The sequence below is a fragment of the Nanorana parkeri genome, unplaced genomic scaffold (genome assembly GCF_000935625.1).
Source record: "Nanorana parkeri isolate BGI_ZX_2015 unplaced genomic scaffold, ASM93562v1 scaffold153, whole genome shotgun sequence".
Classification (NCBI taxonomy): Eukaryota; Metazoa; Chordata; class Amphibia; order Anura; family Dicroglossidae; genus Nanorana; species Nanorana parkeri.
Window position 1 is genome coordinate 1,415,680 of NW_017306421.1, and position 19,012 is coordinate 1,434,691.

Genomic DNA, 19,012 nt, shown 5'->3' on the forward strand with positions numbered 1-19,012 from the left:
CACAGGACAAGGGAGCGGGGAGCCGGCTCCCCAGCCAATCAGGAAGCCGGGCTCTGCGTCATTACACAGCGCCCGGCTTTCTGATTGGCCATGCTTTCTCGTCACCTAGTGAAGCCGGGTGGTGAGTCTATACACGCCGCCCAGCTTCCCAGATAGTCAGGAAGCCAGGTGGAGAGTCATTACACACCGCCTGGCTTCCTTAATGGGACTTCCAGTATCGGTATTCGCTATTGGCGAGTACCGGAAACAAACATCGGTACTCGATATCGAAAGACCGGTATCGGTGCATCCCTGTTGATCAGTCTGGTTGCCAATTTTGCTTTGCTTGCTGGATTTGGTGCAGATACACACTGGAAGTCTTCAGCGACCACGCTTCTGTTCTGTGCTTCTGGTTTGTCTCTGCAACATTAGGGTGGAATGGGCTACCACAGGACAAACCTGTTCTCAGTTTACTCTTTGCTATATCTCCCAAGTTAGAAGTTCTGGTTACTAGAGTTAGCGGCTGCCATTTTTGTTTTGCATGCTCGGTTTTTAACACTTTAGAATAACAGCCAAATCTGACTAACTGTTGTGAGTGATAGAGTTATTATTATTATTACATAGTATTTATATAGCGCCAACAGTTTGCGCAGCGCTTTACAATATAAGGAAGACATTACAGTTACAATACAATTCAAGACAAGATGAGTTTTGCATCCTCCTATCTTTTTTCCTCTTTGTTTTTGTATTGATCTCTTTAGCTTTAAGATTCTTTGTGATCTAGTGGGAGCCATTGATGGACTTCCCATTACCCAAATTAGGTAATGCCATTCATGGCCAAAAGATTGCTACACAACCTGTATGCGCATGGCCAGCCTTACAACTTTCTACAAAATATTTTTATCTAGACTCTGTATATTTATTGACTTACCTCGAAGCCAAAGACTAGCTGAACAGAGGCCCCGCGGGTGACCAGACTGTGATAAGCATGAGACACAAACAGAACATCCAGAACACCCAGCAAGAGCATTAATGCTGGAAGAGAAAGAGTGACAGGCACAGTAAGTACAAATAATGAAAATTAAGGGTACCAATGTTCATTATCATACTTATTCAAACAAAATAAGTACGGGGAACAGAAACACACAAAGCTTGTTAATACAAACACAGTATTGAATACAATGACAGATGCATGATGCAATACTCCTGCAAGGAATGGTATGGGAAAACAAGCAGAACACAGGCACTACAATGGAGACTGGCAGCCTGGGAACCGGTTTGAATTTTCAGTTATTTATAGTAAATACAGCTGTATGCAAACACATAATGGCCAACGTGAAAGAGGAAGTGGTAGTGAACTGCTCTACAACACGAGTGTATGCCATAAGCATTTAACAAAGACATCAGAAAAAACGTATCATTAAAATGCTGAAACATGAGAACTAATATAACACTACAGGACTAAGTGCAGGCAGGCTGGCTATAGATGCTGATTTACCATGGCTTACTGACAGATCAATCTTGCCTCTTTTCTTTTGCCTCCCTCACCTGTAATTTTGTGCAGATAATGAGGGAGGCAATGAAAAGTATGACAGTCTATGTATATCACGGCTCATCAGCAATTAACGGTTTACTGGCTTAAGTTACACAGGGACCACTATCTAAACTCCTGTAGCAAAAAATAGGACCCAGCTGTCAAATTGTGGAGGAGGACATGTGAGGTACAGCCTCAATACTTAGATGTTACTCATATCAAGCATTTTAGGGCGTACCTTGCATGCCCAAACTTTGCTATTTATGCGACTTAAACTGGAGTTTTTTTATTTAATAAAGCATTAACTGTGACTTGTTCAGAAGATTTTTTGATCTGTTTAGACTGCCACATATGTAGAGCCATCAAAAAAGCAGATATTGGCACGTAAAAAAATAGATCACCTACCAAGAATACGAAAATGAAACAGCCAGGAAATGTTTGGGCTGCGTTCCATCTGTAATGAAGCAAGGATACAATGATAAAGCAAGCACAGAACCTTCAGTTACCCAACAGCCTCACTCATTTACAAGCACTCCTAATAAACCGACAGGTATAAAAAGAACACCTCCCCGTGAAATGTTGAAGAGATGATGTTATGGTATGAGAAACATGGCACAAGAAGAGAATGAAGGAGAAAGTGAGATCAGTGGAATACAATGCCTGTCGAAAAAAAAAGTCACACACACTCTAATATTTTGTTGGACCGCCTTTAGCTTCAATTACGCCACGCATTCACCATGGCATCATTTCAATAGCTTATGCAATGTCACATTTATTTCCATCCAGAGCTGCATTCAACTTTCGCCAAGATCTTGTAGTAATGATGGGAGAGTCAGACCAATATGCAAAGTCTTCCCCAGCACATCCCAAAGATTCTCAATGGACTCTGTGGTGGCCAATCCATGTGGCAAAATGATGTCTCATGTTCCCCTAACCATTCTTTCACAATTTGAGTCAGATGAATCCTGGCATTGCCATCTTGGAATATACCGGTGCCATCAGGGCAGTAAAAACCCATTGACAGAAAAACCTGATCATTCAGTATATTCAGGTGACCCCTTTTTTGCGGACATAACATTTCTGAATCTAGACTAATTGCCCAATGGAAGGCTCTGACCTATTTCCTTAGTTAAATCAAGGTGATGACTTTTTTGGCCTGGAAGTGTATTTGTACAGGTCACTAGCATGTAGTATAGTGCAACCATAAGAAACCACATCATGGTAACCCAATCATTGCTGTGCATTTAGTTTGTACAGTGTATTGCAGGACACAGAATGCTACAAAATTTGATACTGTCCGAAGGAGGTTTACTTATGCCCCATTCAGAACAAAACATAGCATTTGATCATTGTTTTTGCATAACTTAGTGTTACAGTTAACCTATACTATATTAAATCCTACTAAGCAAGGGATGTTCCAGCAAATGGAAATCGCCAAATGACATCTGACCCTTGAGCTGTCCAGTGGAACTGCAAATCTGTATTTCATCTTTGTTAAAATGTGTTACTACAGCTTTTCCATCCCAACATAATCAAGTTCTAGAATTATATAATTATTAGAGGGGATGGATTTTGAAAACACTAGAAACAGCAAGATGAGTGTTCTTCTCTTGTTCATGGTAGGGATATGGGGGGTTGGAATTACTTTCTGTTCCTACACAGAGAGATCAGAACCAGATAAGCAATTTCCATTTCAGAATCTCTCGCCTTTTCAGAACTATAGCCGCTATCTTCTTTCTTAGTAAATGGTTTGCCAGGGTATCTTGCAGTGACTCGAATAAAAGATTGTTCTTGGCCTTGAATGTACAAAACAAACTGTCTGCAATCTGTATTGAACGCTATAAAAAGGCTGCCACTGCTAACGTGCAAATGCTTGTTGCCTGGCTATTATTTCCACTCGTTGGCTTTGAAAGCATCTAATGCACTGGTATGCAGATCAGAATGTTGGAGAAAAGTTAGAATTCCTTATCTACATACTTTTCAGTGACTCAAAGTATTGAAGTAAGGGGAGTCACCATCACAGCAAGACAACTGGCACTTTCAAAATAAGAAGTCAACAAAGGCACCCTTCCATGTTTTCCTTAAAAAGTAAAGATCTGTACTCCTCAGCATCTGGTCCCACTGACATTCTGGGTCATACACAGCAAAAAGAAGAAAGAGGTGAACATGAAACTCCCCAATCACCATCCAGAATGTCAAAGCAAATCAGAACCAAGACTGGCAGCAGGAGAAGATGGGACCTGGCATCAAAAGTTCTTGCGCAGTTCACAGAGAGGCTTAGGCCCCGTTCACATTGAGCGATTTATCGCGCGATTTTTGCAGCGATATCGCTCATATTTCCGCGCTATATCGCTCTATGTAGCTTCACCAATACATTTCAATGTAGCTGTTCACATCTCGTCGCTCAATATCGCTTGTAGCTTGTCGCTCCTACATGACCCTTTTTTAGAGCGATTTTGAGTGATATTGCCCCTGATTGCATACAGCCCAATAGGAAGAAGTCGCGCGACACGTCGCTCAAAGTCGCGCGACACGTCGCTCAAAGTCGCGCGATTTCCATGTTGCTCAGTGTGAATGGGGTCTTATGGATTACAACGCAAGCCCACAGCTACAAACTTATTTTGACTCTTTGACTGCCATCACATATTCCATACTGCACATCACTGGACAGCGAAGACATTAAGCCATGACATTAAGAATACGCCCTTGGCAATCACAGAGTTAATGGCAGGGGCTTAACATGACAGCTAGTCAAGTAGCATTTTCAGAAAGTCAGTTCCTGCATTACTCTTATAGCGGGTTTCCGATAAAGCAGTGTTTTCAGTTATACTTTTTCTCATACCAACAACACATAACCAAGGAACCTGGTACCCACCCTCTACCATGTTATGTAGATCACTCACAATGCCATACAAGTCCAAGAAACATTTACTAGGAAACATACATTACCATCACTTCACCACTTTTGTGTCACATATTCCATAACAGTATATAAAAAGGTATGCAGAGACCAAATGCCAGCATGCATTTCGTGTTATTGGTATGTAATATGAATAAATAACTTACAAAATCCACACGATCCTCAGCAAGCCAGTGGAAACATTTGAGGAACAGCAGAAGAGTGAAGAGTGCTACAAAGCGAGGGCTGAAATCATCCCGGAACACGGTGAAAGCCAAACACGTTTCTGTAACAGCATACCAAGAGCGCTCCAGAAGGTGCTGACACCAGGAGAACGGCACAGAAAAAGAAACAGCACAAAAAAGATATATATTACTACACAGAGAATGTCAGTGTGCATATATAAAAGAGCATATATTAGCCAGTTACCATTTTCTGCTGGATAGAATGATTGTCATGAACATACAGTTAATAGTTATATAGTACACATGTATATGCAATTTATAGGTACAGCAAAGCACTTTCGTTAGTCAGAGGGCCGATTCCAAACCAAGGAGCGTCATGCTCAAGGGAAATACTAATTCTTTGTAAAGTAAAACAGTTTACTAATTTGCATTTTAAGTATACATTCAGCTGTTTGCCTGGAGTGTAGCTTTAGAAAAACTTTATTTCATTGTATCACCATCAAAACAGCATAATCTGGTACCCCAATTTACCGTTCCTGGCTACCGCCCCAATTCATGCTGCAGCATCTTTGAGAATTCTAGGTAAGAACAGACCATAACATGATAGTCTGTACCTGCTTGTACTAGGCACACACCTTGACCCTGTGATCAGGTCTGGCAAATGATTGCACAGGCACCAAGCACTGCATTGTGGGAGGGCAGAGGGAATGTCACTTGTTCCCCCCATTACAGAAAATACTGGCTTTTAAGTGCCTGTTCACACATGTATCCCTATGTGTTTTATGGGCTACAGTTCTCACGTGCGCAGTCCGTTCAGGTTACGACAGAAAAATACTGCGTCACATTTTGTACAGTCAGGAAACAGAAACGCGTCAAAAACGCATCAAAAACGCACTGCACTGCAGCTAACATACCAACAGCCCCAATCCAGCAAAAAAAAATAAATATATTTTTTTTAACTGGAACGCATCAAAAACGCGGCCAAAACGCACTGCATCAGTAGCACCGCGTCTACAGATCCGGACCTGAAACTCATGTGAACAGGCCCCAAGGGTGGCTGAACTGATAACCAGCATGGCAGAGGGGAGCAGAAGGTGCTGAAGAGTGCCTACTAGAAACTGAGAGGTGATTTGGTTAATATGTTTTGAACATAGGTTACCTTTAAAGTAGTATTAAACTCTCAAACTTATTTCAATAATGGATCCAGATCAAACAAATATGCACGGCCCAGCAAAATATTTCTATCTTTGCCTAAACACTTACAATCATCATGTTTCCAAACAGCTCCAACTCTCAGCTTCCCTAAACGTCCTGTCTAGTACAAGATCACAAGGGAAAGAGCAGTCTGTCCATCTACTAGCCCAGTGGTGGCGAACCTATGGCACGCGGGCCCTCTCTGCTGGCACGCGAGCCCAGGTTCAGGGACCACCAATGGAAATAGATCCGACCGGCCCGGGTCGCCTAAGTACGCGATCCGTGCCAGTCACAATCAGGCAGCGGCGGCCTCTAAACAGGCAGATTAGACGACTGATTCCTCCTTGCTAGGACACCTGGAGGCCCCCGCGAGCGGCCGTCTAATCTGCCTGTTTACACTAGAAAGGCTCTATAGAGCCCTGCAAGGGAAAAGAGACTCCCTAAAACAAGATATCAGGGCCAGCACTCAGGGGACTAGCTGATTCTGCAGGAAGCTAAAACTTTTCAACATCAAGAAGCAATATCTATTGTAAGTGATTTTATTAGCATCTGAAAAAGCTTAAAAACCGTATCACTTGAATATTAGTAAGTGCTGCACTAGAAATTTCTACAAACCAGTTACTGGGAATTTGTTGCCACACTCAGCTGTTGGGTCATAAATGAACAACAGAAATCTAGCTTGAAATGATAATAGCCCTAGTCTAAACAACATGCAGTCCATAGCTAGTAGTAGTTTGTTGCATTTGGCTTGTTTAATGTTAAAGATGTTTCATACGTTATCCAAGCCACTTCTGAGAAATGTAAGAATGGGAAAAAGGCTCGGATAAGCTATGAAACGTCTTCAACATTACAGAACAAATCTGGTTAAATGTGACTAACTACTACTAGCTATAACTTAACCTGAAGAATGAGAACCTTCACAGACATACAGTAAAAAAGTACATAAAGCAAAAGTAGAGAACATACCAAAGTGGCCCATTTCCCAGCTTACCTCCATTTCAGCTGCTCTCAACTGACCAAAGAAAACTTTTCCCATAAACTTTCCTAATAGGAAGACCAGAACAAATGCTTGTATGTAGAGAACCTAAAATCAAAACAGATAATTTAATTAGAGGTACACGATCATATAACATTTTCCTTACTGTGCCCAATGCAGTGGAATGTGTTTGTTAGGTACAGTTTGTATGTATACACAAGTGCAGTGCATCGGTTCTGGATTTCCACATAACTGCATTGGTCTCATCCACTGTGATCCTCAGTGATGTCATACATATACTTTGCTACTAGGACATGCTGCCAGATGAAGTGACTATGCAACCAAGGTAACCACATATACAATGTTATTTTCTTTGTTTATAATATTCTGCATACGTTCTTTATAGATTCATCCACATTCTATGGGAGAATACACAAAGTTATGTTGTTGATTTCATTTTAAGTAGAATTAAAGGGAATGTATCGGGTTTTGTATGCATTTTCATTATTATGGTCGGAGTAAAAAACAAATACAAGTTAATTTTTTTTAAATGAGTTAAATATGAAATGTTGCATAAAAATATGTGGTATGCGCCAGCAAGTACCAGGACCCCTTTTCACATTTTTAATCACTTTGATGGAAAAAAACATGCTGTTTAAATACCTTAAGCTAAGGGAGGTGATGTGTGTGCGTTTTGTACTCACAGTAAACTCTTTTTCTTGAAATCTTATTTTCTTTAAATCGTACATTAAAAGGGACACAGGAGTTCTAAAACAGTTGCAACCTCCAAAAGCAGCCCATCTGAGGGGTGGGCAACAGTCCCTGAGAGGTCAGATGTGGGGACCAAAATATACAGTATCTGCAATTATGCCTGAATCAAAGCTAGATAAAGAAAAGCCATGCAAAACAGGGGAACTGCCATGACCCAAGAGAGGACACCAAGGATCAACCTGGTGCTGTAGACCAGGACAGAAAATTACTGCCAAGGGGAACTGCTACCTGAAGAAACAATGGGCCTTGTCCAGAAAGAAGAAACACCAGCTGGTGAACAGAAGGCTCAAGAGTAGTATTCCTAATTCTTACTATATAAGATAGGCCCATGATGGGGAAGGTTATAGCAATCTGTGCAAGAACCTTACAGCATAATATCCCAATGGATAGAAGGGAATGAACCCCAAGACTGGATAGAAAACTTAAGGGTACCAACCCTGAATCCTCTGAAGAAAAAGCAGAGGGAGCAACTACACCTGCACAAAAGGTAATAAGGGATGAGGAGATACTGTAAGCCAGAGTGATGTACAAGAACAATAGGAGCAGAAGGAGGAGCAGGACTCCTTCCAAAACAGAGCCTAACCATTTACCTACTACAGGAATCTAAATATTATCCAAGGTTGAGATTACAGACATCAGTTCCTTTTGGGGATACTGGGTATATGCCCCCAGATCCACTAGAGTAGTATGGGCTGAGATCATCCGTTGCAGCGGGAGTGTCCTCTGTGCATCTCTGAGAAGACATATTGCATTGTGTAGCGGAAAACTAGACAAAAGGGAGGCAAGGCCTTGTGTATTCACAAACCCAAGCAGCTGGTGAGGACAAAGGTAGCAGCTGGCCAGATGCGACCAAGCCATTATAGATGGTAGTGGAACGAGAGCAGATGATCCATGTGGTGCTTGAGGAGCAGCAGCAGGATGGTGCTTCATCTAGGCTGAATAGCAGGAGAAAGAGCATGGTGCGCGATTCCCTAGCCTGGTGAAACCAGCCGCAATAGGAAATTTGGAAAAACGCCCAATGAAAAAACAGCGAGTAGCTTCAAATGTCTCAGCCCGCCAGGCCTTACTCACTAAGCAATTCTTCAGACAGGGTCACATCCACCGTTGTACCACTCTGTGGCTGACTAACAGTATGTCACACTACACAGCCCAGTTTCCAAAGGTCACATTCCAGCAAAGCCCATAATCTTTCAATCCAGTGTGGTCCAGGTATAGCCTCCAAAGCTGTTGCCGAGAATATGCAGATCTGGATAGCTGCTATGTAGAGACTAGCACAAAAAGTTGAAATCTTGGACTGAAGTCACCAAGGACAAAGCACGATGTAAAAATCTTGATTGAAGTCACCAAGGAAAAATAGCAATGATGTACCAAGGATCTTGGTTGAAGTCAACATGGAAAAAATATCACTAAGATAAAAGGTTAACAACATTTCTTCTGCCTCCAACCTCCTCAAACACTGGCAAAAGACTGAGCCATACTGGTTAGTGGGGGGGGTGGTGGGGGGGGGGGGGGTTATATAGGTCTGGCTTAATGTGTTTTCTGATTGCCAGTATCTCAGCCTTTTGTAGGTGGCAGTATAACCCAACTGTTTTAGAATTCCAACGTCCCTCAATAGACAGATATAATGTTTACTTGTAAAATATGAATTTTATTTATACTTCACAATATGGCATTAGGCTATGAATATAAGGATACAGGGCATCATAATTATAAAACCAATATAGTTTCCCTCTACCAGTTTGATCCCATGCAGGAGATAGTGGGGGCAAAACCATATTCCTGTACTGATTAAAGAAACAGAAACCACTTTCACTACAAGGGAGAATCTTAAAACGTTTGCAATGCTTTATTTGAGGATCTGTTTTTCCTTGTCTCGTTGTACTTACAGCCATGCTGGGGCTTGATTTGGTTAGGTACACCACTGTTGGGTAGAACTGGTTCTTGAGGTAATAAGCATGTGCCACCACTGCAGCTGTGAGTGCCAGACTGGCACTAGTCATCACCGCCGTCCTCATCATTGCAGAGAAGAGGGGACAGCACCCTGTGAGAAGCAGAGAAAGCGAAAAGATAAGTCATCATTCTGGATTGAACAGAGAAAACAGCACTTGCTGTACTGGTTTACAGAACTACTCATGGAAAAAAAAACATAGAAGCTAAAGTAGGCCATATACTAAACTAGATAGAGGAAAAAGTGCATCTGAAGCCACATTTTTTAGGTTTGAATGGAGTGGGGAAGTGGGGAAGGGTTAAAACTAGGGATGCACCGATACCAAGTACCGTACTCGGTACAAGTACAGATACTTTTCCAGCTCCAAGACTAGACTACAGAAAAATTCAGAAGTTAGGAGGCAGCTGTCATTTGTAAGGAGCACCCGGAGCTCCTGGGATTTGTACATCTCTGTTTAATTTATCAATTGTGTGTATATATATATATATATATATATATGGGATGCACCGATACCAGTTTTGGATACTGATACTTGCCCAAGTACTGACAAGTACTAATACATTTTTGTTTGTCATGTGACAGTTTTTCTAAAACAATAATCGACTAATGATTTCAGGACAGTGGTGGGGCACCAGAGCCAGGTCCCAGCTGCAACCGCTGCAACCCTGGTAGTTCTCATGAAAATGCCAAGTATCGGCACTGGTACTCGAAAAGTTTCGGTGCATCCCTAGTTAAAACATGTTAGATTATTTTTGTGTGTCCCCGTAGGAGAGATGTATTCTCTCTACTCTCTGCCAGAGTGACCAGAGTCACCAAGACAGAAGCGATGGGAAACCATTTTACAGCTATCCCCAGAACAGATGAGGGGAATCTTCCTATGGAGACACCTTGTACAAAAAGGGGATTTCTTCGGCAAGTTCTCCACCCACTAAAAAATATATATATATATATATACACACACACACACACATATACACATACACACACTTCCCTATTATATACAAAACTAAATAATAAAAAAAAAGCTTTGGCTTTAGATACACTTTAAATAAAATGAAAAGATCTGCCCATAGAAAGGTCTTTCTTACCTCCTACAAGTCTCTTCCTGTGAAGACCTATATATTTATTATTCTATTAGCAGATCCCCCCTTATTTTGTGGGAACAATAATCTATTGTATAAAAAACTATCACATCTTTAGACTTTTCAAACAAACAAGGTCTTTCGAGTCTGCTATAGCCTAAACCAAGGGTGAGCAACTCTGACAATTACAGGCATGTCTCTCAGAAACAGGATTTGTAGTTAAAGCGCAGCTGGAGGGCCGGAGTTGCCCACCCCAGACCTAAAAGACCCAACAGGCACCTTCATCATCAACCAACCCCAAAAAGTCACAGTTTACATTTTTCGCAGACTCAAAACCCTATTGCAAGCCATGACACGCATCTTTTGCTAACAGGAATCAGAGCCAAGTTCTTACTACACATAAAACATAGATAACATGGAATAAAGTGTGCAACATGAACCATATCCGTCCTACAACTGCATAAATAAGATGCTGTTACGGTCATAGGAATACATACATATGCAACCAGCTGAGGTGAGTGTTACCAATAAATGATTTGCAGGAAGCCACAATGATAGCAAACAACTGTGGCATTGTTATGGTGAATTCCTGCGATCTATGTAGCAAACATTCTTCAAATAGTTTAAAACAGACGCCACGTTCAATCACAGGACCGCAGTGCACACCGCTATAGCATTATAAAAAATAAAGACGCGTTCGCACATGAGCTGGCATACATTTGTTAACGTGCACCACGCTGCATGTTTAACATACACTGAAGTGCATGTCTATGACCCTTCTTTCTTGCTTTGGTCCATGTCCGCCATTTAGGGACACCTGACCTCACGTGGGCCAGAGAACGCCAGCCAAAGGGCTAGGGAAGGGCTGTAAAATTCCCAGGTCTACTCTACTCTACACAAAAAGGTTATGTAGCAAGGTGAAGGTAGGGGTGGAGATGCTCGGCCAGCACAGACCGTAATTAGATACTCCCAGAAGAGGAGAGGACTATGACATGCATAAAAGGGAGGGGGCTGTACTAGGGAATTGACTCTCCTTGAATAGTTAAATATTCTAGCAAGTCCAAAGGCACATTGCAAATGAATAAAATCATTTATGGAAATTTGCAACTTTTTTTTTTTAACTTGGCAACATCGTCTTTTTATTGACGACACAAAACGTTTGCTGGTGCTTACCACTGCCCCATGGACAGTTTGCTTTGAAGGAGAACTATGAGGTGAGTGCTTTTCACTCACCTCATAGTTCTAGCCGACATTTTTTTTCCCCCCCACCTGTAATTGGAAGCTTCCCGAGGGGGGCATTTCCTTCTGACCTGTAGTAATGGTTGTTATTGTTAATTTTTTGTTATTTTTCTATTTAGATCTTAAGCATGGCTGTATGCTGTATTATTGTATGCATTGCTATGCCTGGTGTCCTCATTGGACACAAATAGCGTGCACCGTTGTGCCTTAATATGTAAAACAATAAAAAAAATTCTCAAAAATATACACAAGTTCCATCAAGCCATTTTGTTTCACTGCCATATAAGGTTCCAATGAACAGTTTGCACAGCTTATAAGTAAGTGTATTCTGCTTTTAAAAGCTGTGCAAACAAGAAAATGCCTTGTGCCAACAACACGCAGCCACAGGTATTGCAACAACATACACGTAGATAACAATTAATACAACAAAAGAAACTGCTGCAATCTACTCAAATCTACAGGAGAACTAGGTGAAAAAACAAAAATCCATCAGCTTCTTTTTCATGCATCTATACTAGCGATAAATTTAAAACTTGGTAAAAAGAAACAAAAGCAGACCCACATGTTTTTTTTTTTTTTTTATAAACAAAATCACAGAGCCCTTAACTTTGTGAATATCTGCGAATGTTCGTTTTGTGGGAATAATGGCAGAAAACAAAAAACATTTATATTATACAACCCCAATTCCAAAAAAGTGGGGACGATGTGTAAAATCTACATAAAAACAGAATGCAATGATTTGGCAAACTCATAAACCCATATTTTATTCACAAAAAAAAATAGAAAGCATATCAAAATGTTTAAACCGAGAAAATGGACCATTTTAAGAAAAAATAAGGTAATTTAGAAATTGATGGCAGCAACACATCTCAAAAAAAACTGAGACAGGGCAACAAAAAGCTGGCAAAGTAAGTGGTACTAACAAGGAAGAGCTGGAAGAACATTTTGCAACTAATTGGGTTAACTGGCAACAAGCCAGTAACATGATTGGGTATAAAAAGAGCATCTTAGAGAGTCAGAGTGTCTCAGAAGTAAAGATTGGCAGAATCTGTGAAAAGCTGTGTCTAAAAATTGTCGAACAATTTTGTCCTTTGACATAAAATTGCAACGACTTTAAAAATATCAGCATCTACAGTACATTATATCATCAAAAGATTCAGAGAATCTGGAAAAATCTCTGTGTGCAAGGGACAAGCCTGAAACACAATAGGGATGCCGTGATCTTCAGACCTTTACATGGCACTACATTAAATACAGTCATGATTCTGTGATGGACACCACTTCATGGGCTCAGGAATACTTCCAAAAATCCCTGTGCCATCCAAAAATTCCAGTTAAAGCTCTACCATGCAAAGAAGAAGCCATATGACCCAGAAACGCTGCAGTCTTTTCTGGGCCAAAGCCCATTTAAAATGGTCTGTTGCAAAGAGGAAAACTGTTCTGTGGTCAGACGAATCAAAATTTGACATCATTTAGGCAACCATGAGCTTTGCGTTGTCCTGACTAGAGAGGAGAGGGACCTTCTGGCTTGTTATCAGTGCTCAGTTTAAAAGCCTGCATTTCTGATGGTATGGAGGTGCATTAGTTTGTATGGAATGGTCAGCTTACACATCCGGAAAGGCACCAGGTTTTAGGGCCCTGTATACATGAGTTACAGTGCGTTCCAGCATGGTTAGCTGCTGGAACACACTGTATCGCATCCCAGCTAGGTTGAGTGCGATCTGAAAAAAAAATAGAGCTTGCAGCCTTTTATGTGAACAAGCCCTTAGAACAGAATATGCTCCCATCCAGATGATGTCTTTCAGGGAAGGCCTTGCATATTTCAGCAGGACAATACTAAACTGCATCTATGACAACAGCATGGCTTCGTAGTAGACAAATCCGGGTGCCTAACTGACCTGCCCGCAGTCCAGACCTTACACCAATTCAAAATATTTGGCGCATCTTGAAATGAAAAATATGATAAAGACCCAGGACTGTCGAGCTGTTAGAATCCTATATCAGGCACAAATGGGACAACATTCATATTCCAAAACTCCAGCAACTGGTCTCTTCAGTTCCCAGACATTTAGAGAGTGTTGTTAAAAGAAGAGGGAATAGTACACCCTGGTAAATGTTGCCCTGTCCCAACTTTTTGGAGACCTGTTGCTGCCCTCAATTTCAAACTGACCTTATTTTTTTCTTAAAATGGCGCATTTTCTCTGTTTTAAACATTTGACGTGTTTAATATTTTCTATTGTGAATAAAATTTGGGTTTATGAGATTTGCAAATCATTTCATTCTGTTCTTCTGAAGATTTTACACAGCGTCTTAACTTCTTTGAAATTGGGGGTTGTATTCTCTTTTCAGATTGAAAGTATTCTGATGTAGTAAATAGACCCCAGGGTGTATGGCTTTACTAAGCCCATCATTACTCATTATCACCCTTCAAAACTGAATAGCTGTGTAAGCTAGACTGCTCCCATCAGGCATTGTCCTGTTATTTATTCTAGGGACTATAGAAATCATACGATGTTGCCAAACAGAGAGACCGGTTTGCTAAACTGAGATGTGCATTTGGGTGCAGGAAATCGATATAAAGTTTTCCTGTAAGTGGGGTGTCTAACATCAGTAATGGATTAACTCCCAGTAGCCAGGTAGCCAATGCTCCTGAAAAATTCCAGCTTGCGCCTAACTTTTGAGGTTTTCCCTAGTTGTTGTGGATGGAGCTGCATACCTATAGTCTACAATGAGAAGTACATTTACATCAGCAATCCAGTCTGTACGTGGCAGCAGTAAACAGTCATGTGTAAACAAACGGTACTTCAAGCTGTCCATTGCTTTGTAGATCTCAGCCCAGTGAACTACACAGTCAAGACATGCTTTATGACACTAAAAAAAAGTGCAGAAACCTATTCAAGAGCTCAGACGACCAATTTAGAGGGATCATTTCCAACACTGCCAATGTCTAATTGTGAGTCCAATCATCAGACTACAATAATCAGACAAACTGTGGACAGGTTTAGTTGGAAATGTTTGGTTATTCATCAGGGAGGGATAGGTTTGACTACAACATCTGATCACCTGTTAAAAACTAAAGAGGTTGTTAAAGTGTATCTAAACACAAGAATTAAAATGTCATAGACTGCAGCCTTAGATGTGATAGCTGCATTAGTTTTCTTTTTTCCCCTCCCTCTGTTTTCACCTGGTGATCTTGCTAATAATACACTTCTTGTCCTAGGGTTACAATGATCACTCACTACGGAGAAGCAGCGTTGTCATCCTAGGACAGGAAGTAAGTTCAGACTACAGAATACCTCCCTCACTTCTCATCTCCATAATATAGGGAACTGAAGTTCACAGAGAGATCTTAGAACAGTGCTCAGTAATAGCAATCAACAGAGAAGCACAAGAAGTTATCAGCTTACTGGATTTCTTGCAGGATTAACAGTTATTTTCTGTACTTATCCAACATGTATAACAAAACACATTCTATTGAATATTTTACAGACCACAAGGGAGCAAATAAGAAAAGTTAATTGTTTGGATTTAAATACACAGCCTGTACCAAGAGGGAATAGGGATTGCTATTATGGAGATCCTGTTCAGAAAATGCTAGCTTCCATGCAAACCCTCCATCGCCAGTATTAGTTCCAGGAAACAGCCAGACCACTAGTATACTTGTAAAGTCAAGGCGAGCCCCATATTTGACTACGTTTCTTTAATATCCTTCTGTTTAAGTGTACCCACAAGCAATATGTTCCTAAATAAGGCCACTGAAAAGAAAAGACATTATGTGATGGAAAGTAATAACCATGAGCATTAATGTAAATCAGGGCTGAACCCTCCTAGGAGGCAGATAGCCAATACTCCTTAAAGGAAAATTATGGCGTGAATGAAAAGCACTCATCCCCATTGTTCAAGCCGACCTGTGACGCTGAAGCTATTGATCAGGAAGTTAAGGAACACATACCTCCAAATCGCTGACTTATTGATTCTCTCCCTGCTGAGAGCAGTGACTGTCAGTCACCACTCCCTGCAGGGATTTCACCCTTCATCTCTCAGTTTTTCCTGCGCTGACTAGAGTAATGGACAGGGGAGGGGGCGGGCACAGTTGGCTCTGCTTCTGGAAAGGCAGAGCCAGCTGTCAATCAGCAAGCGGGGTAGATTTCGACAGTATTGTCAGGATCCGTCCCAGCTTCGGCATGGCTGTGCGCTGCCAGCATATAGCTGGCAATAGCCCGCTATATACTGAGTTTTGGGTCACTGGAGGACGTTAGTATATGTCCTCCTGTGACCCGGAAGGATCCCAAAAAGCATTAGGCCATAGATATCCTTTAAAAAGGACAGCTGGTGCCCAATCTTTGAGGTTTTCTCTAGTTGTTGTCGTCAAAGCAGTTAACTACAAAAAAATCCTCCTGGTTCCTGGACTGAACAGACTGCTTCCTGAATTCCATATTCATTTGTCCATGATGTTAACCTCTCGATGATATCAGTCGATTGGTTTCCATTGGGTGAGTGCAGTACCCGCTCAAATACATTCTAGCGTAACTTTTCCACAAATAAATCTTACACAAAAACAAACTGGTACGAGGAGTATTTCCAAATTGATTCATGGTAAATATTAGTTAGAGATATCAAACCCTGAGATAAGCCTACACAAAGAGCAGGTTAGTGTTACATCAGCCATCATAATGGCATGCATGCAATAAAACCGTTATGATCACTCAATGGAGGTATTGGTTTCACCGGCTCAGATGATGTCTCTGCACCTGCAGGAAGCATCTGTGAACAGGAAGCCAACAAGTTATGTTTCTGCATCGCTGCCGACATTTATTATTACCTGTATGAAACATCTCACGCAATAATATCCAGCCAGCTTGGAACAGTACAGGACCGATAGTTAGTCCTTTTTATGTAAAATCACCTAAAGCTGAACCAATTATTTGAGATACTGTACGTGATAAGTAATAATATGTATACAGTGTGTTAATGGCTGCTGCTTAGTTAAAAATCATACCTTGCTACAATCAGAATCCTACACCCAGCGCCGGCCATGGCAGTGAGTGGCAGCAGCGGTTATGTTAGTGAAGGGCTCCAGTTGCATCGCTGCCCTCTCATGGACCATTGACAAAAAGCCTTGTATTTTATTAATTTTTTTTACAGAATACAAGGTGTTCTGTGATTGGAGCAGGTATGCAACATGATCTCTCCTCCTCCATTCACAGAACACCTTGTATTCTGTGAAAAAGCTACAAGGCTTTTTGTGAATGGTCAAAGAGAAAGGAGGGGGCAGGGATGAAACTGGGGCCCTTCACTGCCATAGCCAGCATCGTGGGTAGGATTCGGCGTGTAACAAGATATGATTTTTTTATACTAAGCAGCAGCCATCTGCACAGAATATACATATTAATAAATATAACTTACATAGCTAACGCTGGATTGCAAATAATACTTTTCCCCCGTGAGTTCAGCTTTAAAGTATCTCCGGGCAGAACCTTTTTTTTAGGTTTCTATAGTGTAGGGAAGAGTTAGACCCTGTGCCAAGTTTTTATTGCTGTCTGTGTCCTCATTGGGGAAAGTCACCACTCTATGGTCACCAAGAAAGAAAGTGAGTAGAAATCCAACATTTCAGTGTTGTCCCCAGAACAAGAGGTGCTTCTTCCAATAGGAGCACGTGTTGGCGTGAACAGTCTATTCCTCTCACTTTGGGAGATTTCCACTAATGTCCTGTAAAGGTCTCCTTGGGACAGAAAGTGACATTCCCCCAAAATAACCTGGCCGGGGTTTCAACCCTTCCCCACTCTATCCCAAATTAAAAAGTTTTGGCCCTACCTACACTTGAAGCACCAATACCAATTTTCCAGATCAGTGTTGAAAAACTGTCTCATGTGATAGGAAACAAGCGAACATGCTCATCATTTTAAAATATAAGAGATTTTGAAAACAAAAGCAACAAAAAATTCATAGATTACAAAAGGAGATCAAATATATTCAAATTCACATCACTGCAGAACACTGACCCCTCCTTTAATAATTTCTCTATCAGGTTTTATCCTCTTTAAATTAAGCAGTCCCAAATAGACAGCAATCTGCAGGGGGGGGTGACCCTACACGCCTACCTACGCGTCTGTGGGGGGGTCACCCCCTACACATCTGCAGGGGGGTCACCCCCTACGCATCTGCAGCAAGGGGGGGTCACCCCCTATGCATTTGCAGCGAGGGGGGTCACCCCCTACGCGTCTGCAGGGTCACTACCCCCTATGTGTCTGCAGGGGGATAAGACCCTTTGTGTCTGTAGGGTGGCATCTCATCTTACCTTTCACTACTCTCTTATTGAGTACTGCAGGCGATCACAAAGCCCTGTCAGCCATCCTGCACAGGCTTCCCACTACAGCATATTATAGCCTTCTTTCTGTGCAAGTCTATGTACAGCCCTCCACCCCCTGCCAGTCACACATCATCAACATTACCCCGGCTCAGTTACGGCTCTGCTCACAGTCCCCGGTCCCTTCCCAGATGTTGCTGTCACTAACACCCCAAAACAGGAAGCGCCTATATCAACAGACACCTCACTTCCGGTTGGACGCTCCCACACAACAGAGCTATAGGGGAGAAAGATAAAATCAATACCTCACACATTGGTGAATGGTTTGTCTTCATCTGCAAGAATTGACACTGCTCCCTTGACCGCGTACATCAGACGCAGCAAATACTTTGTATAAGCTGCAGTTAGCACATGCAGATATTTTTGCCAAAGAAACCCTATCTTTTTCAGGTGGCACCGTCCTGTCAGCCTTAGATAACGGAGAGGAATGTACCAAATGTCACATTTGTGGTGGGAGTCTACTAAGCCATACAAAGAAAAAGAGTTATCATCGGGACGTTAGTTAGCTAGCAGTATCATTCTACTTTAACTTGTGTTTTTTTTTTGTGCAAATCCACAATTATTTTAGAAGGGAAAGCCCCGTACATTCAATACAGTCATTTGCGGCTTAAGCTTGTATTGAGACCGTGGCTGCACCTGATTGGCTGTTTCTATCGAATATTTGCCAATGAAAAAAATGAGAGCGACAGAGGAGGGTGACGCGGCCCAATAATAAAACAAGACGATTAAACTGTTGCTAGGCAAAAGGAAACACCTGTTAATAGTTGTACATTGTCTGCAAACTAATTATTCTGATCAATTTAAAACCATCAGATATAAAGTGAATATATAGATTATT

The 19,012-nt window shown here is 41.5% G+C and overlaps 1 protein-coding gene across 1 annotated transcript in view; it reads right to left on the bottom strand.

The window, feature by feature from the left end:
• The window catches only part of SYVN1 (synoviolin 1), a 30,784-nt gene extending 12,418 nt beyond the window's left edge, over nucleotides 1–18,366 (bottom strand). The window contains exons 1-6 of the mRNA XM_018554332.1: nucleotides 18,259–18,366; nucleotides 9,425–9,578; nucleotides 6,783–6,875; nucleotides 4,580–4,732; nucleotides 1,919–1,967; nucleotides 911–1,014 (exon numbers count right to left, since the gene is read on the bottom strand). Coding sequence (XP_018409834.1) covers nucleotides 911–1,014; nucleotides 1,919–1,967; nucleotides 4,580–4,732; nucleotides 6,783–6,875; nucleotides 9,425–9,556 — 531 coding nt within the window. The 5' untranslated portion in view covers nucleotides 9,557–9,578; nucleotides 18,259–18,366. The remainder of the gene's footprint in view (nucleotides 1–910; nucleotides 1,015–1,918; nucleotides 1,968–4,579; nucleotides 4,733–6,782; nucleotides 6,876–9,424; nucleotides 9,579–18,258) is intronic.
• Between the last annotated feature and the right edge of the window lie 646 nt (nucleotides 18,367–19,012).